Here is a 23,478-nt window from a genome sequence, read left to right on the forward strand (position 1 = left end):
CAGGTGTTAAGGACAGTCATATTTGAGCACAAGTGACTCAATTAGTACATCGGTAAGTTTAATTTAACCATAAGCCTGGATATCACTAAAACCTGCACTGTCAGTCTGCCTTGCGGACAGAGGTTGGGGAACTCTGCATTAGACAGATGTTATTCTTCAAAGCTATCCCGATATGGCATGAAAACTGAATGAACAAGCCCCTAATGGATACGTTTATTGCACGGTTCCTTCTCCTGTCCTCCACCTACTCCTACGCCATACAGAACACAACGGGGGTCATTCCGAGTTGATCGCTCGTTGCCGTTTTTCGCAACGGAGCGATTAAGGCTAAAATGCGCATGCGCTAAGTATTTTAACACAAAACTTAGTAGATTTACTCACATCCGAACGAAGAATTTTCATTGTTGTAGTGATCGGAGTGTGATTGACAGGAAGTGGGTGTTTCTGTGTGGAAACTGGCCGTTTTCTGGGAGTGTGCAAAAAAACGCAGGCGTGTCAGGGAAAAATGCGGGAGTGTCTGGAGAAAAGGGGGAGTGGCTGGCCGAACGCAGGGCGTGTTTGTGACGTCAAACCAGGAACGAAACGGCCTGAGCTGATCGCAATCTGTGAGTAGGTCTGGAGCTGCTAAGAATTTTCTATTTGCAATTCTGCTAAGCTAAGATACACTCCCAGAGGGCGGCGGCCTAGCGTGTGCAATGCTGCTAAAAGCAGCTAGCGAGCAACTCGGAATGACCCCCCACATCTCTACCAAGACTCTCACGTTTTTTTAATAAGAACAATTTGTTACACTTTCTGCCTAATGGTAATTAAAACTGTGGACATTGTGTCTGACCGTCAGACCACAAACTACTCTAAATATATTCTGCTTCCGATAAATGAAAAAAAAAGTCTGTGATTGGTCCATGAAAGGAGAGTTCTATAGAGTAACCTGTAGTTACAATATAGGAGAGATGTACTACACGCCATTTAAAAATCAGGACTGGCCAACATGAGAGAACTACCAGGAGATACTCAGTGTAAAGTTATTCCATAGGAAAGACACCATTCTATGGCTATGCATTAAGGGGGTCATTCCGAGTTGTTCGCTCGTTATTTTTTTCTCGCAACGGAGCGATTAGTCGCTAATGCGCAATGTCCGCAGTGCGACTGAGTCAAGTAAATTTGCTATGCAGTTAGGAATTTTACTCACGGTTTTTTCTTCGTTCTGGTGATCGTAATGTGATTGACAGGAAGTGGGTGTTTCTGGGCGGAAACTGGCCGTTTTATGGGTGTGTGCGAAAAAACGCTACCGTTTCTGGGAAAAACGCGGGAGTGGCTGGAGAAACGGAGGAGTGTCTGGCCGAACGCTGGGTGTGTTTGTGACGTCAAACCAGGAACGACAAGCACTGAACTGATCGCAGATGCCGAGTAAGTCTCGAGTTACTCAGAAACTGCACAGAGAAGTCTTATTGCAATATTGCGAATCTTTCGTTCGCAATTTTAAGAAGCTAAGATTCACTCCCAGTAGGCGGCGGCTTAGCGTGTGCAAAGCTGCTAAAAGCAGCTAGCGAGCGAACTGGGAATGACCCCCTAAGTTGTCACTACCCCGGTGTCCCACTTACACTAAAACAGCACAGGCCACCCCCAGTAATCACTGCAAAGGGTAAGACGTTCCTCTGGGCATGGTTACATTATGACGTGTATTACAGTGTGCAACATGTTAGAAGCACAGACTATCCAATGGGATTGCACAGGATCAACCGGAAGCATTCATACACAATGCTGTCATATGACCTTTTAGAAAGGCCAATTATGTTTGTAAGCTATGTTTATATACTTGTTAATTTTGAAAAACAATAAAAAGATAAAGATGCGCTTACTTTATAAAACACTGACACAGAAGACTAGCTCTTCTGCTGGACCGTGTGGAAGTACGCGCAAGTGCACCCCTGAGGCTTTTAGTCACAGAAACATTTACAGACATTGATTTCATTAACTTCTTACCCTTCCTCAGACAGTAAGTGTACGTAGGTATTGTGGCTTAATATTATGTCTTGTACCACTACATATAATGGACTCCGCTTAGCTATTAATCATTTAAAATCAAACACTCAAAAATGAAGAATTAGAAGGATAGAGTATTTGCCACGGTTGGGTTTACACTGCGATTAAACACTCGCTCTATAGCCGCGAGGACCCACTTACACGCCGCAGCTGACGCAGGACTGAGAGGAATGACCGCCAGACGAACAAGCTACGAAGGGAACATCGGCCAGGGATTCTAACTGTGGAAGAAAGAAATGTGATGGGGATAATCCATATTTCATGGCAAGCCATGTTTTCGGTCTGCAGACACAACTAGGGGCGATTCAGTGTCGCTCTCCACGGGCAGCTGAAGGGGTTTTTCCTGCTGGTACTGTTTGCTAGGCCATACTGACAGAAATACCAGCCCTGCATAATTGGGCAGCTGCGGAATAGGCCTGCTTTCTGACCATTCTCTTGCACCAATGATAGGGCTTGTCTGGGTGCTCAGGATTACACCTATGAAACCAGGCATATGGCATACAGGCACTGGCCTACCAAGCAGCAGGATGAAAACATGGCCTGCGCTATGTGCTTACTGTGCTGCGGTGTTACCAGCAATGTGGGGGCATCTGCGACACTGCTAAAAGCAGTAAGGATTCCGGAAAGGTCACGTAACTCGGAATACAAATTCATGGAGAATTATGTGGAAGTTTCCTGCAAAGTCTGCACAGGTTAAAGAAGTGATGTCTCCTATGTAACATGAATACTTCAAGGGCAAAAACATAAGGTGGTCACTACCATATAACCCCCGTAATGTCCATACCTACAATACCTGGGGCAGGCAGGAGGTGCTGCTCCCACCCCAAGAGAGTCTGCAGTACCGTACGTCACGTCAGGATATAGGTAAATCCCAGCTTGTGAGAGATCTGCCTAGTGGGTGCAGTCTGGCTCTTATCTGGGATCACTATAATATGTTGGACCTGCAGAAAACACACTGTGGCATTTTCATGTACTGGCAGCAGCCTGAAAGGAGCAATCTGATATAGCACCTCTTGGCAGACTTGTACAAATCAATCCCTATCCTGGAAGGCAATGAAGGATGTACAAAGTGGTCATACACAGAGAAAATAAAGACAGGAAACAAATGCGTTCCTGAACGGCAACACTGTCCACCTAGGACGCTGAGCCACTACCCTGACGGCACTGTGAGAAACTGACACAGAACATGGCTCTTGTGGAATAATCCTCATACTCCTGCAATGGGTTCTCAGGGTGACACACAGTTATTACTCCACAGCAGCTGAAGAGTTAATAGTTACACATATCTGATAACTGCGGGGGGGAAGAAATGATTGCGAGGTAATGCAAGTTTGTGTCGCCTTCCTTCCCATGTTATTCTCCCCGTTGTTCTACTGCTTGGATGTATTACAGCCAGGCATGCGGTTATATTTATCTCATATACAAAGAGGGAGGCGGAATTCTTCTTCCACCCTTCATCTGTCCCCAGTTACACAGAGCCTGACCTCGGTATCACATTTAGTGCATGCGTTATATCAGCTGTGCTATGGTTATATACCCATATATACCAATCAGGAAAAAGCCACGTTCCTGTACAATCCAATCTCTCTCTGTACTGTGACACTACAGTTGTACCTGCATTTAGTTTCCCAGGCTTCAGATGCGGCCTAGGACAGTGGTTATTCTTGTCTAGCGTGTGAACTAAACAAGCACTTGTTGGACAAGGGATGTGGAGGCCCTCATTGTGGGGGCTGGCTACATTGCAATTTGCTCATCCTGGGCACCCTTGCTATCTAATCAGACTGACAGGTATACATAGATGCTGCCATTTGTACAGCAGTCTGGAATAGAATGTAATTACATGGAATGAGGATTGGCTGTCCATGACCTGGCTGAGCCCAATGAGAAGTTGCAGCATTTAGCTTCATCGGATTATACAATGCAAGGGCTGTGCGGGTTGGTGGAGTATCTTTGGGGCAGATGTATCAAGCCTGGAGAAGTGATAAAGTGGACTGAGATAAAGTACCAGCCAATCAGCTCCTAACTGTCAAGTTACAGGCTGGGTTTGAAAAATGACAGGAGTTGACTGGCTGGTGCGTTATCACCTTCTCCAGGCTTAATACATCTGCCCCACTGTGTCACATTACCTACAAATGGGCATCACTACAGCCCTCATTTATTTTATATGGCTTGAAAATTATTTTTGGGGGAAACTGCTTCTTTCTAACTTTTGGCTATATCTGCTTTGTGCAAACAAGGCCCATCGCCAGGGGGTGTCCCATCAGCAACGCCACCCACTGAACGACCCAGGAATCCAGTACAAATCCCGGGAATCTACAGATTAACTGCTGTGTGGAACACGCATTACTGGAACTTTAATGAGCAATTTTCACAGCTCCTCCTCGATCTATCACTCCAGTTATACAGTCAGAAAATCAATTCCACTTACTTAACATGCTCGGTCACTAGGAAATCCCACGCTTCCTCTGCGCAAGCTAAAACAAGGCTAAATACAGCAGGATGAGAACGCCTCACGCTGTCCGTAATATGCGCTACAATGCCGTTATTCTGCTCTAGAAATGTGCTGTACAGACATGGGTTATTCTCCATACATAACGTTATTACTGCAGTCATTGCAGAACAAAGTGTAGCACCCATAGAATTCCCAAACACTCGCTGATCCTGAACAAGGGACGGGACTATTCAATACATACAGTAGGCAGCAGAACCGGACCAGGGTGGTCATTCAGAGTTGATCGGTAGCTGCATTCGTTCGCTGTGCAGCGATGAGGCAAAAAAACAGCACTTCTGCGTATGCGGCGCAATGCGCACGTGCGTCGTACAATTGCAACGAATTATGTAGTTTCACACAAGGTCTAGCGAAGCTTTTCAGTCGCATTGCTGGCCGCAGAGTGATTGACAGGAAGTGGGCGTTTCTGGGTGTCAACTGACCGTTTTCAGGGAGCGTTCGAAAAAACGCAGGCGTGCCAGGAAAAACGCAGGCGTGACTGGGCGAACGCATGGCGTGTTCGTGACGTCAAAACAGGAACGGAACAGTCTGAAGTGATCGCAAGCGCTGAGTAGGTTTTGAGCTACTCTAAAACTGAACAAAAAAAAGTTTGCCGCCGCTCTGCGATCCTTTCATTCGCACTTCTGCTAAGCTAAAATACACTCCCAGTGGGCGGCGGCATAGCGTTTGCACAGCTGCTAAAAACTGGTAGCGAGCGAACAACTCGGAAAGACCACCCAGATCTGGCCATTTGGTGATTAGACAAGAACACGACGGAGGAGGATGGTGTGCTACCTTCTGATCGCATTTTCCTTCATGTCTAACAAATGTCCTATCCTATGCTGATCACAGTGTTCTAGACCTAACACACAGCTATTCAGGGTCAAGTTATACAATCTGGGAAACACAACACAAACGGATCTATATTTCGTGGAGTAATACACTTCCCGTCCACTGCATGTGTGTGTCCAAGGGGAGGCCACTGGATTCATAGAAATCCTACTATCACTTTATACGGGATCAGTATATATATTTTATTAGGAATAATTGGAGGACTATGCTGTATAAAATAAGACCTCCCTGCTGCCAGTGGAACAGAATACAGCAGACCAGAATGAGACAACAGATCTGTGACCCTGACAGACAAGGCGACTACAGAGTGTCACATATCCCAGCCCCTGCATGTGACTAATCCCACCACGCTCAAAATAGCTGTGCCTGAGTGCAGGCCATTTAAAATAGTTGTTATAAAAAGGCAGACTTGCCCTACTATGGCCCTACGAGGGTCCGCAGCCTCATGCCCCGGCCACTGTCTGAAGGAGTAATGAGGGATCATTTTACACCATGGCTGCCAAAGACGGCCGGCACTGCTGTGCCGAGGAATGCAGGAGAGGGTGGCACCAGCAGCACGTACTGTTCTCCCAGTGAGGGGGATCACATAATGGTGACACTACCTGTGCTGGATGGGATAGGACAATAGGACACACCGAGTATAGACCCTTGTAATGTTAAAGCTGAGCAAGGAATATAAGCCCCAACCAGCCGGTGATATTACCAGCGAATACGACCCAGCTACACTGTATGTGGACACCAGTCCCAAGCTGTACAGAGCAACTGTCCAGGGGGAACAGTTGTTAACGTACCAGGCCAGAAACATTCTGGAAGAACAGAGCCCTAAGGGATTCTGGAAAGAAGACGACATGGCAGATTTCTGGAGTAATGACAAGGAAAGTACTCCCCATCTGTCTGGGCCCCCTTACTGCTAGGGGGAAGCTGATACTACCAGGAAGTTCCCTGTGCACCAATGTTTTCATCGTGTCAGTCTTCTACCGGTTACAAATCAGAGGGCTGGCAGATGTTACTGACCGGTCACACTGAGACACAATAGAGCTAGGGTCCTGAACTACAAACCTCAGGAGCACCAGTCAGTGCGCTGTGGCCCTATAGTAGCCGCCTCGTGTCCTCTTCCACCTCACACTCTCAAAAGCAGGGATTCCCAATGCACAGAGACCCGGCTGCTGCGCAGGGTGCTCAATCCGCTACATGTATTCTCAAAAGCTCTATCTATTAATAACCACTAATTTGAAACAAAAGTTAAAAAAATAAAACTGAATTAAAAAAATGCCTCCTGGTGTCAGACATTCTCTTCATACAATTTTTTCTTAGCACCTTCATTAAAACGGCATGTTTGTGAAACACATCGGGCTGTAGCGACAAGAAGAAACGTGTCAGGAGGTGACGGACAGAGCTCTCAGGAATGTTACTGGAATGAGATATTCTATATGCCATCTACACTAACATACCTAAAGACAGCTCTGAGATCACCCTGCAGCTGCCGGGAGAGCCTGCCAGAGAGACAGGTGCCCGGCACACAGCAATCCTGCTGCTCAGACAGCCATCATGCCCCATCTGACAGGGCATCAGGCAGCTATAGGTGGGGCACGAGGCACAATGCGGGTATGGACAGAATAGAACACGCCCTAAAACTAAGGACTGATGCTGATAACATAACCTAGAACTTGAGGGGTTTGGAAGACGGAAGATCCTTTTATTTTATATTGCGGCTCTTGTGTTTGTCACTATACTAGCTCATCCACCTACATATCAGCTGGCAATATGCCCTTCTCTAGGAGTCTTTTCCCCAAAAAGGAGATGCACCTTTTACATTCCGCCCACTTATATTTAGAGAACCCAATTTTATCCTTTAGAATGTAAGCTCTCATGAGCAGGGCCCTCTTCCCTGATATGCCTTTCCTGCTCTTAAACTATTTTCTACTCCATACTCCCGTCGACAGCACCAAATTCCGCGGTTTTCTGCCACCCTGGTACTTATTTCAGTGTCGTCTGCTGATGCAGCTATGTTTATATACCCTGTACTTGTCATATAGTGTTTTCTTGTTTTGCTTATTTGTTTACATACTCTAACTGGGCGCTGCGGATCCCTTGTGCTGCCGTATAAATGAAGGATGATAATAATAATTGGGAAAGGGACAGGACTTTAAGAAGAGTATATTATTCCTTATACATTTTCAAGAAAGGAGCGTATAAATTGTAAGTAGTCATGAAAAACGGAGAGGACTTCTATTTACTTATTGACAGTTAATCATATAGCACATGCATATTTCCCGGCACTGTACAGAAAATTCACATCAGCCCCTGCCCCAGTGGTGCTTACACTCTATATTCCCTATCACATGTACACACACATTACAGAGAGTATCAGTCACATCAGTCCCTGCACCATGGCCCTCATTCAGAGTTGTTCGCTCGCAAGCTGCTTTTAGCAGCATTGCACACGCTAAGCCGCTGCCTACTGGGAGTGAATCTTAGCTTAGCAAATTTGCGAACGAAAGATTCTCAAAATTGCGAATAGAAATTTCTAAGCAGTTTCTGAGTAGCTCGAGACTTACTCTGCCACTGCGATCAGTTCAGTCAGTTTCGTTCCTGGTTTGACGTCACAAACACACCCAGCGTTCGCCCAGACACTCCCCCGTTTCTCCAGCCACTCCCGCGTTTTTCCCAGAAACAGCAGCGTTTTTTCACACACACCCATAAAACGGCCAGTTTCCGCCCAGAAACACCCACTTCCTGTCAATCACACTCCGATCACCAGAACGAAGAAAAAATCTTGTAATGCCGTGAGTAAAATACCAAACTTCTTAGCAAATTTACTTGACGCAGCGCGAACATTGCGCATGCGCAGTTAGCAGAAAATCGCGCCGATGCGAAGAAAAATAACGAGCGAACAACTCGGAATGAGGGCCCATGTGTGCTTACACTCTATGGTGGTCATTCCGAGTTGTTCGCTAGCTGCATTCGTTCGCTGTGCAGCGATGAGGCAAAAAAACGCACTTCTGCACATGCATATGCATATGCGTCGCAATGCACACGCGCGACGTACTATTACAACGAACGATGTAGTTTCACACAAGGTCTAGCGAAGCTTTTCAGTCGCACTGGTGGCCGCAGAGTGATTGACATGAAGTGGGCGTTTCTGGGTGTCAACTTGACCGTTTTCAGGGAGTGTTCGAAAAAACGCAGGCGTGCCAGGAAAAACGCAGGCGTGGCTGGGCGAACGCAGGGCGTATTTGTGACGTCAAAACAGGAACTGAACAGTCTGAAGTGATCGCAAGCGCTGAGTAGGTTTTGAGCTACTCTGAAACTGCACAAAAAAAACTTTGTAGCCGCTCTGCGATCCTTTCGTTCGCACTTCTGCTAAGCTAAAATACACTCCCAGTGGGAGGCGGCATAGCGTTTGCACGGCTGCTAAAAACAGCTAGCGAGCGAACAACTCGGAATGACCACCTATATTCCTTATCACATGTACACACACACACACACACACACACACACACACACACACACACATTACAGAGAGTATCAGTCACATCAGCCCCTGCACCATGTGTGCTTACACTCTATATTCCCTACCACATGTACACTAGGTTTGTTAGCCGTCAATCAACCTACCAGTATGTTTTTGGAGTGTGAAGGTGCTGCAGGAAACTCACACAAACACAGGGATAACTCCACAAAGGTACGGCCTTGGTCAGGAATTGACCTCATGATTTCATGACTGTGAGGCAGCAATGCTAACCACTACGCCACACTGTGTTGTCAATTTATAGGCTTAGATAATCCATTATAATACTACACTTGTATGTAAGGAAAAAGAAATTCCATTCTGCACAGTAACAAAGTGTATGATCTATATAACGAGTGGTCATATCTCCATGTTGAAGACACCAGTCATGGTTAGTAGTTCCTCATTTTCACTTACTGCGTCTGGGTCCCTCTGCTGTTCTAGAAATGCGGAAAATTCTACCAGACGGAGCTTGGTTGTGCCTATGGAACGGCCTTGCCATGCGGGCACCGAGGAGGCAGGGGGAGCAGAAGGTTCAAATCCTGGAGATTAAACAGATTAATACCAATTATCAGTAGGTGACAGCATCAGTATGGCTCAGGGACGGGAAATGTTTCCCATACATACTCATAACTGACTGCTCTTAGCTGTTATACGGGGCGGGAGTGGAACTAACCCATATGGAAGAGGTGTGTGCATTTCCTTTTCCCAAACAGGATTGCGTTTACTGTAGGTCATTTCCCAGTACCCATTAGTAAAGTAGCATGTAGCGATACACTTCACAGGCCCTACTTACAGATGGTCAATATGCGAGTCAACTGTAAAACGAGATGGAACGGTGTTGAGGCAACGCTACACAAATCTGACTCTCACGGGGCCCGAGTCATTGTGAGGAACGCAGCCACATGATGCTTTGCCCCAGTGGTTTAATTAAACTTTCTAAGAGGCGCACCTGTGTTCAGCGTCCTCCGAGGAAATCAGGAGGAATTCAAACATTTCTTGAAATGACTACACTCTAAGGAAAATATTTCATCAAGAAATCTCTCGGGTGCCGGCCGCACTCATAGTCAGAAGACAGAGCATGGCGTACAGAAGCCCCAGTCCTTGCAGATCACGGATTCAGGGCTGGCTGTTCTGCCATAAGAGCGTGCATCTGTTTCCCCCTACCATAATGTGCTGGGATGGGCGTGAGAGTAGAAAGTAGGGAGTAATGGGAGAGCAGTGGTATGTATAGATGCAGAGACCTGTGAGGGAGGAGTTATTACACGTTACCTGTAAGAGGCGCTGTTACTGTTGGCTGGATGGGATATGCTTGCTGGACAAATGGCTTGACGCTGTGAATAAAAGGCAGAAACACTTGGCTACAATGTTTTCACATCAATTCCCTTATGCATGCATTTTTGCAAAAAGAGACCTGGTCACACCCCTATGTGACTTCATAGCACCAACAGGTAACATACAAATGTACTGCGACGGGGGCATATGCTGGGCAGAACGAGGGGGGCAGACTATTTTGCCCCATTTAAAGAAATGCAATGTATGAGGACAGCGTGCTTGCTGTTACAGGTGATGTGTGCTACACTGGTCCCTGGCCCGGATTACGGCAATCAGATGGATTAATGTCCGGCATTGCAGTGTGTCAGGTAGCATAGGAGTGATCTCGTTTCTCGCCATCTCAGACTTGGTGAGGACATCATGGAGAAAGGTTCCAATGCACTAAATGTAGGACAGAGGCAGTAAAGGGCTGCGCTGCATCACTGACTCCATGGCACTGATTCTCTTTAGGGAATAGCTCCACCCCAATATAAAAGCCGCGTATCACTGATACCAAGACCAAGGAGCTGATTCAAATGCCATGGAAATGCCATGCTGCACTGCAGGTGGGGCAGATGTAACGTGCAGAGAGATTTACATTTGGGAGGGTTCTGTGTCCAAACTGAAACCTAAAATGGGTTGGGGCTGCAATGCCGGTGGTCGGGAATGCCGTGGGGGGGTGGGGGGGGGGGTGGGGTAGTGCAACGGAGGCCCTGGCGGGCTCGGTGGATCACAGCACTCGCCACAGGTTCTATTCCCACTCTATGGATATCGTGGACACACGAGTGGGAGTAGTCCCTGCTGGCCGGAATTCCAGCAGTTGGCACTGTCAGAGGTCGGGATTCTGGCGTCGGTATCCTGGCCGCTGGAAAATCAACTACATCCCCCTGCATTGGTTATTAGGCCGGACATCCTGGGCAGAAGGAGATGCAATATCTTCTATAGCTACCGTGGGATCTCACTAGCTACAAGTTCCGTTTTGTGCTCTGGATCTGCCATGAACATCTGAGGTGGAGGTTGCTGGAGAAAGGTGTCCCATTCCCAGGTCTGTGCAGCGCTGTGATTGGCTGTAACGCCTCTCCTTCAGCAACAATATAAACTGCACTCTAGTCATTGTTACATGTGTCACTGGTTATAGTATTTATTATGTACATGGAAACCTCAGTTTACACAGACTTACTCTTGTGAAGATCCGGGCTGCCCTGTCTGCAGCATTCCGGGCCAGTACTGTGGAGAGAGAGATAACATTAGATAGGAGCTGGTCTATAACACACACAGGCCGAGCACTTTTACTTGTTTATATATAAAAAGATCAACTCTCAATAGTGGACTTGCTGTTGATACTGCCTAGCCCAATAGCTTTTTTTTTTTACCTGCAAATAAAATGAACAGAAGCGGATGGATTACTTTCCCCACCCGGCTGCGCTCCAGACAACGCAGCATCACTGGGACTTCCAACGCTGGCCATAAGAGCTTACAATCTACAGCATTTGTTAGTACAGCACCCCCTCTGTACACTAGCGTTACAAACAAGATGACACACTACTCATGACAATATGCAACACACAAACGCAGCCACAATAGAGCTTGTTCTATGAAAGATCAATTTGATAAAACAGGGTACAGCGATATAATGAGACGAGTGGAAATAATCCTGGTTATTACACAGTCATTGTTCTGTGAAAGAGCCATAGACCGGAAAATCAGGTACTTGCCTCATTTACCCTTAAAATGCTGCCCGATTATTGGTTTTGATGTGAATTCATATGATGTGCCATTTGCACAAGGTGTAGTATTTATTCTGGCTACTGTAAGAGTAACGGTCAGCTATAAATCACTGTATACAGTACTTGGCAAAGGGCAACCGAAAAAAAATGTTACTCCCACATCCTCCAAACGACGCAATAGGCGGGTAAAAATGAATCCGGAGACAGGGCCGCCACCTCTGGTGCATGGGCCGGCACAACGTACAGGGGGTAAGAGGCAGCTGCAGGCGGTAGCCTTTTTTAAGGTCTATTTCCTATATATTGTAAAGGGTAAGATTAAAAAAAAAAAAAAATGTTAGACTATTAAGCCCACTTGTCTGAGGCTCGCCCGTCTGTCATCTCTATGCAGATGTCTGCCTGTGGCCCTCACATGTAAAGGTGAGGCCGAGTGTGACTTGCTATACCCTAGATCCCAGCACGGCATGGTAAGCATACTAACACAGGTAAGGAAAGCTAAGGGGGGGACTGAGCAGACCTGGAGTACACGGCAGACACTTACCCCCGGTGCGGCAGGAAAGGCTGGCCGCGGAATCCCTGGGAGGCCCAGCTTGTTGTGAATGGCGGTAGCGGACACAATCTGGGCAGAGGACATGGCTGCCATGTGTTGCAGTGCTTTGTCCTTGGCGGTTTGATCCTTTAATATAACAGTTTGCATGCGGTTATTGAACTCTGTGCAGACAGTCAGGTTATATGCAGCTACAAGCGTGTATATTAAACATAAGAAGCCTTAACACATGATGTACTACTGACATGCAGCTATGCGGAACCGGTCCTGTTCTCTGCCTAATGGGCCAGACCAGTCCTCCCTCCCTCCAGAGACTATGCTGCTGACATGCAGCTATGCGGAACCGCTCCTGTTCTCTGCCTAGTGGGCCAGACCAGTCCTCCCTCCCTCCAGAGACTATGCTGCTGACATGCAGCTATTCGGAACTGCTCCTGTTCTCTGCCTAATGGGCCAGACCAGTCCTCCCTCCCTCCAGAGACTATGCTGCTGATATGCAGCTATGCGGAACCGCTCCTGTTCTCTGCCTAATGGGCCAGACCAGTCCTCCCTCCCCCCAGAGACTATGCTGCTGACATGCAGCTATGCGGAACCGCTCCTGTTCTCTGCCTAATGGGCCAGACCAGTCCTCCCTCCCTCCAGAGACTATGCTGCTGATATGCAGCTATGCGGAACCGCTCCTGTTCTCTGCCTAATGGGCCAGACCAGTCCTCCCTCCCTCCAGAGACTATGCTGCTGACATGCAGCTATGCGGAAACGCTCCTGTTCTCTGCCTAATGGGCCAGACCAGTCCTCCCTCCCCCCAGAGACTATGCTGCTGACATGCAGCTATGCGGAACCGCTCCTGTTCTCTGCCTAATGGGCCAGACCAGTCCTCCCTCCCTCCAGAGACTATGCTGCTGACATGCAGCTATGCGAAACCGCTCCTGTTCTCTGCCTAATGGGCCAGACCAGTCCTCCCTCCCCCCAGAGACTATGCTACCGACATGCAGCTATGCGGAACCGCTCCTGTTCTCTGCCTAATGTGCCAGACCAGTCCTCCCTCCCTCCAGAGACTATGCTGCTGACATGCAGCTATGCGGAACCGCTCCTGTTCTCTGCCTAATGGGCCAGACCAGCCCTCCCTCCCTCCAGAGACTATGCTGCTGACATGCAGCTATGCGGAACCGCTACTGTTCTCTGCCTAATGGGCCAGACCAGTCCTCCCTCCCCCCAGAGACTATGCTGCTGACATGCAGCTATGCGGAACCGCTCCTGTTCTCTGCCTAATGGGCCAGACCAGTCCTCCCTCCCTCCAGAGACTATGCTGCTGACATGCAGCTATGCGGAACCGCTCCTGTTCTCTGCCTAATGGGCCAGACCAGCCCTCCCTCCCTCCAGAGACTATGCTGCTGACATGCAGCTATGCGGAACCGCTCCTGTTTTCTGCCTAATGGGCCAGACCAGTCCTCCCTCCCCCCAGAGACTATGCTGCTGACATGCAGCTATGCGGAACCGCTCTTGTTCTCTGCCTAATGGGCCAGACCAGTCCTCCCTCCCCCCATAGACTATGCTGCTGACATGCAGCTATGCGGAACCGGTCCTGTTCTCTGCCTAATGGGCCAGACCAGTCCTCCCTCCCTCCAGAGACTATGCTGCTGACATGCAGCTATGCGGAACTGCTCCTGTTCTCTGCCTAATGGGCCAGACCAGTCCTACCTTCCCCCCAGAGACTATGCTGCTGACATGCAGCTATGCGGAACCGCTCCTGTTCTCTGCCTAATGGGCCAGACCAGTCCTCCCTCCCTCCCATAGACTATGCAGCTGATATGGAGCTATGCGGAACCGGTCCTGTTCTCTGCCTAATGGGCCAGACCAGTCCTCCCTTCCCCCCAGAGACTATGCTGCTGACATGCAGCTATGCTGAACCGCTCCTGTTCTCTGCCTAATGGGCCAGACCAGTCCTCCCTCCCATAGACTATGCTGCTGATATCCAGCTATGCGGAACCGGTCCTGTTCTCTGCCTAATGGGCCAGACCAGTCCTCCCTCCCTCCAGAGACTATGCTGCTGACATGCAGCTATGCGGAACTGCTCCTGTTCTCTGCCTAATGGGCCAGACCAGTCCTCCCTCCCCCCAGAGACTATGCTGCTGACATGCAGCTATGCGGAACCGCTCCTGTTCTCTGCCTAATGGGCCAGACCAGTCCTCCCTCCCTCCCATAGACTATGCTGCTGATATAGAGCTATGCGGAACCGGTCCTGTTCTCTGCCTAATGGGCCAGACCAGTCCTCCCTTCCCCCCAGAGACTATGCTGCTGACATGCAGCTATGCTGAACCGCTCCTGTTCTCTGCCTAATGGGCCAGACCAGTCCTCCCTCCCTCCCATAGACCATGCTACTGATATGCAGCTATGCGGAACCGGTCCTGTTCTCCGCCTAATGGGCCAGACCAGTCCTCCCTCCCCCCATAGACTATGCTGCTGACATGCAGCTATGCGGAACCGCTCCTGTTCTCTGCCTAGTGGGCCAGACCAGTACTCCCTCCCACCATAGACTATGCTGCTGAAATGCAGCTATGCGGAACCGCTCCTGTTCTCCGCCTAATGGGCCAGACCAGTACTCCCTCCCACCATAGACTATGCTGCTGATATGCAGCTATGCGGAACCGCTCCTGTTCTCCGCCTAATGGGCCAGACCAGTCCTCCCTCCCCCCAGAGACTATGCTGCTGACATGACAGCTACATGATTGTACGGGAGGCGGTCGTTAGGTTGACAAGCATTAGGTTGACGTACATTGGGTCGACATGCATTAGGTCGACATGGTCACTAGGTCGCCATGGTCATTAGGTCGACATGATTTTTTCACAATTTATTTCCATTTTTTCACCTTTTTCATGCTTAGCGATCCACGTGGACTACAATTGGGAACGGTAACTTGCCCGATCGCTCACCATGCCAGGGGACACGGTGCACTAATTGGGGTTCCTCGTCACTTTATGAAGAAAACAACACCAAAAACAGTAAAAAAACAAAACAAACTCATGTTGACCTTGTACATGTCGACCCAATGACCATATACAAATTTTACAAAGAGAAAAGAAAATCCACTTTTAAACAGCAGCACTCTTCCCCTTCCACAAGAAAATTAATTCTTCTTTAATAGAGAAAACATGTTTGATACTTTATTAATAAACTTATAAAATAAAGAAGACATTCCAATACCCATATGTGATGTGAATACCTTTATTATCATCATCACATATGATGTATTATATGTCCCCTTATTTTTTAGGGGTCATGTAGAGTGAAGTATAAAATTAATAGAAACAGAATAACGTGTAGAGAGAAAAAAATTTTTTCGTGAGTAGAGATGTTTTAAAAGAATTTTTTAAAAGCTAGTACGCGGTCTTTATTCTGTGAATTAATCCAATACCTGTGATTTACATTAGAATTCCTTAGATAACCACTGGCTAACCACAAATGTTGCATTTTGATCACTGAACTAAGAATTTGTCAACATCATGTAAATATTGCTACATTTGTAACCCTCCTCAAACATCACTGGCAAAAATACTAATTTAAATCACAGGTATTGGATTAATTCACAGAATAAAGACAGCGTACTAGCTTTTAAAAAATTCTTTGAAAACATCTCTATTCACGAAAATTTATTTTTTTCTCTACACGTTATTCTGTTTCTATTAATTTTATACTTCACTCTACATGACCCCTAAAAAATAAGGGGACATATATATAATACATCATATGTGATGATGATAATAAAGATATTCACGTCACATATGGGTATTGGAATTTCTTCTTTATTTTATATGTTTATTAATAAAGTATCAAACATGTTTTCTCTATTAAAGAAGAATTAATTTTCTTGTGGAAGGGGAAGAGTGCTGCTGTTAAAAGTTGATTTTCTTTTCTCTTTGTAAAATTTGTATATGTATACTTAAATCAACGAGCAGCACCACTTATATGTGCTTTGTGTTGAAATATTTGTCTTGTCAATAGAAATGGTTATGCCATTAATATTCCCTGTATAATACTTTTTATTTACAATCTGGTGCGGGAGTATCTTTAATTCAAAAGACCTAATGGCCATGTCGACCTTTAGCGGTCGACCCATTGTATGTCGACCTAATGAACCACACCCGATTGTACAGGTACAATAACTGATCTATATTCGAGCCTTTGCTCAGAGACTATACACTAAAGGGTACTTATCGCCTGGTCACAATGCATACCTCAGGCCCCAGTGTTGTCACTTGTTAGTAGCGATTTAATTGGCTGAAAGATCTGGCTCATCCCACATGTCAGATGTCCCCCAATAGGAAGAGGTGACAGATACAATTTAAAAAGGCAACTCCAGTTAAAAGGGGTTTATCTGTATTCCAGAAATAGCAGAGCGGCTCCTCACTACTCTGCACTGTACAGAAGGGCATTCAGCCGCAGAGGCTGGTCTCTATCACTGGGCACTGGTACACTAAGCAGCCCGTAGCAGCTTTCAGGCAGGCCGTACACATGCTGGCAGCAAGGAGCTCATGCTTTTTCAGGCCAATTCACTGCTCAACAAGACTGGTCAGGGACTGGGCCGTGAGTTCCTCCCACGTGGTTCTGGACAGGCATGGTGTAGGGTATGGTAACACAAGCTGGAAATACAGATCAAAGCGCCAAACACTGTGCCAAGCCAAACTAGAGTCACAAGCCGGGAACTGGAGTCATTAACTTACCATATTTGTCACCTGGGTACAATACAAATAATGCATTAAAAAAAGCACAGGAAAGAACTTATGGAAGACATAGAAAGCAGCTGCACAGACACTGGGATAACTCATTTATGTGAGACTGGTAGAAATGCACAGACTCCAATGCAGGTCAGTTACTTGGGTTCGGTATGATGATATCCCAGTCGTCAGGATTCCGGCAGTCACATGACAGACTTCATCCCGACCCCGGAGGGGGTATTTTTCCCCACACCTACCCTAACCCTCCTGGGGTGGCGACTAGAGCTAACCCGCAGGGGGAGGCAGCTAGGCCAAAACCCCTGCCCCCCAGGCCCTAACAGTGACCCTGATACTTACTTTCAGGATGTCAGCTGTCTGTCTACCTGTGCCCGTCTCCCGAGTGGTGTCGGGATTCTGGCGTCAGTCACATGACCGCTGGCATCCCTCAGTATCATAGATAGAGTCATTCTAGTCATCCACATAGCGTTCACACACAATATGGGATCTTTGTATGGAATGTATGTGACTGTAGGTCATCATTGAGGCTTGTTCTCCTGTGCACGGCACACTTCCTGCCAGCATTCCGACTGCATAAAGTATACATTTTATGAATATAGCGTAACATGTAAATAGGAGAAGCTCTATTGTAGAATGCTCTTCACATTTATATACTGCCATAGTAGGAGGGTGGTGCTTCTCTATCTGAGCCAGTGCAGCAGACTGCCATAGTAGGAGAGTGGTGCTTCTCTATCTGAGCCAGTGCAGCAGACTGCCATAGTAGGAGGGTGGTGCTTCTCTATCTGAGCCAGTCCAGCAGGCTACCATAGTAGGAGAGTGGTGCTTCTCTATCTGAGCCAATGCAGCAGGCTGCCATAGTAGGAGAGTGGTGCTTCTCTATCTGAGCCAATGCAGCAGGCTGCCATAGTAGGAGGGTGGTGCTTCTCTATCTGAGCCAGTGCAGCGGGCTTCCATAGTAGGAGAGTGGTGCTTCTCAATCTGAGCCAATGCAGCAAGCTGCCATAGTAGGAGAGTGGTGCTTCTCTATCTAAGCCAATGCAGCAGGCTGCCATAGTAGGAGAGTGGTGCTTCTCTATCTGAGCCAGTGCAGCAGGCTTCCATAGTAGGAGAGTGGTGGTTCTCAATCTGAGCCAGTGCAGCAGGCTGCCATAGTAGGAGAGTGGTGCTTCTCTATCTGAGCCAGTGCAGCAGGCTGCCATAGTAAAGAGTGGTGCTTCTCTATCTGAGCCAGTGCAGCTAGCTGCCATAGTAGGAGGGTGGTGCTTCTCTATCTGAGCCAGTCCAGCAGGCTGCCATAGTAGGAGAGTGGTGCTTCTCTATCTGAGCCAGTGCAGCAGACTGCCATAGTAGGAGAGTGGTGCTTCTCTATCTGAGCCAGTGCAGCAGACTGCCATAGTAGGAGGGTGGTGCTTCTCTATCTGAGCCAGTGCAGCAGGCTGCCATAGTAGGAGGGTAGTGCTTCTCTATCTGAGCCAGTGCAGCAGGCTGCCATAGTAAAGAGTGGTGCTTCTCTATCTGAGCCAGTGCAGATAGCTGCCATAGTAGGAGGGTGGTGCTTCTCTATCTGAGCCAGTGCAGCAGGCTGCCATAGTAGGAGAGTGGTGCTTCTCTATCTGAGCCAATGCAGCAGGCTGCCATAGTAGGAGAGTGGTGCTTCTCTATCTGAGCCAGTGCAGCAGGCTGCCATAGTAAAGAGTGGTGCTTCTCTATCTGAGCCAGTGCAGCTAGCTGCCATAGTAGGAGGGTGGTGCTTCTCTATCTGAGCCAGTGTAGCAGGCTGCCATAGTAGGAGGGTGGTGCTTCTCTATCTCAGCCAGTGCAGCAGGCTGCCATAGTAGGAGAGTGGTGCTTCTCTATCTGAGCCAATGCAGCAGGCTGCCATAGTAGGAGGGTGGTGCTTCTCTATCTGAGCCAGTGCAGCGGGCTTCCATAGTAGGAGAGTGGTGCTTCTCAATCTGAGCCAATGCAGCAGGCTGCCATAGTAGGAGAGTGGTGCTTCTCTATCTAAGCCAATGCAGCAGGCTGCCATAGTAGGAGAGTGGTGCTTCTCTATCTGAGCCAGTGCAGCAGGCTGCCATAGTAGGAGAGTGGTGCGTCTCTAACTGAGCCAGTGCAGCGGGCTGCCATAGTAGGAAAGTGGTGCTTCTCTATCTGAGCCAATGCAGTAGGCTGCCATAGTAGGAGAGCAGTGCGTCTCTATCTGAGCCAGTGCAGCAGGCTGCCATAGTAGGAGAGTGGTGCTTCTCTATCTGAGCCAATGCAGCAGGCTGCCATAGTAGGAGGGTGGTGCTTCTCTATCTAAGCCAATGCAGCAGGCTGCCATAGTAGGAGAGTGGTGCTTCTCAATCTGAGCCAATGCAGCAGGCTGCCATAGTAGGAGGGTGGTGCTTCTCTATCTGAGCCAGTGCAGCAGGCTGCCATAGTAGGAGAGTGGCGCTTCTCTATCTGAGCCAGTGCAGCAGGCTGCCATAGTAGGAGAGCAGTGCGTCTCTATCTGAGCCAGTGCAGCAGGCTGCCATAGTAGGAGGGCGGTGCTTCTCTATCTGAGCTAGTGCAGCAGGCTGCCATAGTAGGAGGGTGGTGCTTCTCTATCTGAGCCAGTGCAGCAGGCTGCCATACTAGGAGAGTGGTGCTTTTCTATCTGAGCTATTGAAGCAGGCTGCCATAGTAGGAGGGTGGTGCTTCTCTAGCTGAGCCAATGTAGCAGACTGCCAAAGTAGGAGGGTGGTGCTTCTCTATCTGAGCCAATGCAGCAGGCTGCCATAGTAAGAGGGTGGTGCTTCTCTTTCTGAGCCAGTGCAGTGAGCTGCCATAGTACGATCATGGTACTTCTCTGAGCCAGTGCAGTCTGTGCAGCAGGCTGCCATAATACAAGGGTGGTGCTTCTCTATCTGAGCCAGTGCAGCAGGCTGCCATAGTAGGAGGGTGGTGCTTCTCTATCTCAGCCAGTGCAGCAGGCTGCCATAGTAGGAGAGTGGTGCTTCTCTATCTGAGCCAATGCAGCAGGCTGCCATAGTAGGAGGGTGGTGCTTCTCTATCTGAGCCAGTGCAGCGGGCTTCCATAGTAGGAGAGTGGTGCTTCTCAATCTGAGCCAATGCAGCAGGCTGCCATATTAGGAGAGTGGTGCTTCTCTATCTAAGCCAATGCAGCAGGCTGCCATAGTAGGAGAGTGGTGCTTCTCTATCTGAGCCAGTGCAGCAGGCTGCCATAGTAGGAGAGTGGTGCGTCTCTATCTAAGCCAATGCAGCAGGCTGCCATAGTAGGAGAGTGGTGCTTCTCTAACTGAGCCAGTGCAGCGGGCTGCCATAGTAGGAAAGTGGTGCTTCTCTATCTGAGCCAATGCAGTAGGCTGCCATAGTAGGAGAGCAGTGCGTCTCTATCTGAGCCAGTGCAGCAGGCTGCCATAGTAGGAGAGTGGTGCTTCTCTATCTGAGCCAATGCAGCAGGCTGCCATAGTAGGAGGGTGGTGCTTCTCTATCTGAGCCAGTGCAGCGGGCTTCCATAGTAGGAGAGTGGTGCTTCTCAATCTGAGCCAATGCAGCAGGCTGCCATAGTAGGAGAGTGGTGCTTCTCTATCTAAGCCAATGCAGCAGGCTGCCATAGTAGGAGAGTGGTGCTTCTCTATCTGAGCCAGTGTACCGGGCTGCCATAGTAGGAGAGTGGTGCTTCTCAATCTGAGCCAATGCAGCAGGCTGCCATAGTAGGAGGGTGGTGCTTCTCTATCTGAGCCAGTGCAGCAGGCTGCCATAGTAGGAGAGTGGTGCTTCTCTATCTGAGCCAGTGCAGCAGGCTGCCATAGTAGGAGAGCAGTGCGTCTCTATCGGAGCCAGTGCAGCAGGCTGCCATAGTAGGAGGGCGGTGCTTCTCTATCTGAGCTAGTGCAGCAGGCTGCCATAGTAGGAGGGTGGTGCTTCTCTATCTGAGCCAGTGCAGCAGGCTGCCATACTAGGAGAGTGGTGCTTTTCTATCTGAGCTATTGAAGCAGGCTGCCATAGTAGGAGGGTGGTGCTTCTCTAGCTGAGCCAATGTAGCAGACTGCCAAAGTAGGAGGGTGGTGCTTCTCTATCTGAGCCAATGCAGCAGGCTGCCATAGTAAGAGGGTGGTGCTTCTCTTTCTGAGCCAGTGCAGTGAGCTGCCATAGTACGATCATGGTACTTCTCTGAGCCAGTGCAGTCTGTGCAGCAGGCTGCCATAATACAAGGGTGGTGCTTCTCTATCTGAGCCAGTGCAGCAGGCTGCCATAGTAGGAGGGTGGTGCTTCTCTATCTGAGCCAATGCAGCAGGCTGCCATAGTAGGAGAGTGGTGCTTCTCTAACTGAGCCAGTGCAGCGGGCTGCCATAGTAGGAGAGTTGCGTTTCTCTTTCTGAGCCAATGCAGCGGGCTGCCATAGTAGGAGAGTGGTGCTTCTCTTTCTGAGCCAATGCAGCGGGTTGCCATAGTAAGAGGGTGGTGCTTCTCTTTCTGAGCCAGTGCAGTGAGCTGCCATAGTACGATCATGGTACTTCTCTGAGCCAGTGCAGTCTGTGCAGCAGGCTGCCATAATACAAGGGTGGTGCTTCTCTATCTGAGCCACTGTTGCGAGCTGCCATAGTAGGAGGGTGGTGCTTCTCTATTGGAGCCAGTGTAGTATGTGCAGCAGGTTGACACAGTAGGAGGGTGGTGCTTCTCTATCTGAGTCAATGCAATCTATGCAGCAGCGTACACCCAGCCAGATGTGCCGATATATTTGAAGATTTATCCACCATCAGCTGTGCTGCACAGCCGACGCGATAGGTCTGTGAACGTGCCGTAAAGTCTAGGAGAACCCGGACCTATGTATTTTTATGACCATTTCAATTTGGTAGCTTCTTGTACATCAGGAGTATAACCTCAGGGCGGTTATCTGCTATATTCAATATATTACCCTAAAGTAATTTTTTTTAAAAAGCTTAGGAATTTGTTGTACATTCTCGGCAATACAGGTCCAGCATTTCATGCTCCTGAGCAGTGTAGGGATGCTGGATAGGACGATGTATTTGCCCTGACCTCGCAACTATGGGGCTTCCTGCACTGTATAAAAATACTCCATGTCTCCCGCGCTCCTGTGTAATGTCCATTCATTATAAACGAGTAACTGGTCTGTGCATTTCTACAGAATCTCCTTTCATTATATTTTGAATGCACGGTGATGACATACTAAGACATGGAAAATGTACAAATGAACGACTACTTTGTATACTCCTCATACATAGGTAAAGCTATTACAGGTTACAGGCTGAACAATCCACAGTCCTAACACATGGCAGGGACTAGCACATGATACAATATTCTACAGACATGACTTGGAAAGAGGGTGATGAAACAAAAAACAAAAAAAACAAAAAAAACCACAGAGCTGAAACATTTTCTTAATACCTTTGTTGTGAACACTGAAAGCACCAGTCTCACAAAACTGTCTAAAGTGCACAATAAATGGGATTTAACCCTTCAGATTCCAGAAAAAGTTAATTCTGTAAAAAGCAGGTGTATCAGAATACTGAACATATGTAATAATCCATCTATCTTCCCATCACCTGGCCTACATGTGGCAATTATCAGGGGAGAATAATATGCCGCTGCTGCACAAAAGGGACGCACTCGGCCTGTTGCCTCATTCTCCGTTTTAGTGAGAAGACTGAATTAAGTGACACAAAAGGTGACTATACCAGCCAGGCGATGGCTCAGGCGATGGGAAGAATGCACATTCAGAGGTGTCCTGACTCGCTGCCTAATGACTAGTAATTAATCCATCCTCTTTTTGTGTTTGGAAATGTTTAAGACTTCATCCACATCAAAAGAAATGTTTCAAAGCTTTCACCGTCGCTCGCTGCACAGATGAGAGAAAGAGCGGGACTATATTTAGCTTTGTGCATTTGTCATCAACATTTCCTTTGCTTGGTTACATATTATGGACCTAGAACATTTGCACAGAGACCTCTTTAAGCAGAAAGTGGTGTTTGTCTATTCTGCCATCTGTCTTTTGAGCTGAACGAGCAGAGAGAGGAAAGTGTCATAGAACAAGCCATTCGTTGCTGCTGCAGCAGCCTGTGGGTGAGAGAGGGTTAAATGCAGCCATGGAGTGGTGCCTTCAGCCTGGCTGGGTTTAGTTTTGCAGCATGCGTCAGGCACCCATGCAGCTAGTAAGTTCTAAGTGTTACTTCTGAAACAGTAGCTGCACACCGCACAGGCCCACAGTTACAGACAGAGCAGGGGAGCCTCATTCTGCCTAATGAGAAGGGGCGGCTATGGG

At 48.2% G+C, this 23,478-nt stretch overlaps 1 protein-coding gene across 8 annotated transcripts in view; it reads right to left on the bottom strand.

The window, feature by feature from the left end:
• The window catches only part of TEAD1 (TEA domain transcription factor 1), a 239,360-nt gene that overhangs the window by 63,333 nt on the left and 152,549 nt on the right, over positions 1–23,478 (bottom strand). For 3 of the 8 annotated variants that reach the window (XM_063946405.1, XM_063946407.1, XM_063946408.1), the window contains 5 exons: positions 17,196–17,207; positions 12,474–12,608; positions 11,389–11,435; positions 10,167–10,228; positions 9,312–9,436 (listed from right to left, as the gene is read on the bottom strand). In XM_063946405.1, the coding sequence (XP_063802475.1) occupies positions 9,312–9,436; positions 10,167–10,228; positions 11,389–11,435; positions 12,474–12,608; positions 17,196–17,207 (381 nt within the window). The remainder of the gene's footprint in view (positions 1–9,311; positions 9,437–10,166; positions 10,229–11,388; positions 11,436–12,473; positions 12,609–17,195; positions 17,208–23,478) is intronic. The other 5 variants (XM_063946409.1, XM_063946410.1, XM_063946406.1 and 2 more) reach the window with 2 other exon arrangements.

The sequence above is a fragment of the Pseudophryne corroboree genome, chromosome 11 (genome assembly GCF_028390025.1).
Source record: "Pseudophryne corroboree isolate aPseCor3 chromosome 11, aPseCor3.hap2, whole genome shotgun sequence".
Taxonomy (NCBI): domain Eukaryota; kingdom Metazoa; phylum Chordata; class Amphibia; order Anura; family Myobatrachidae; genus Pseudophryne; species Pseudophryne corroboree.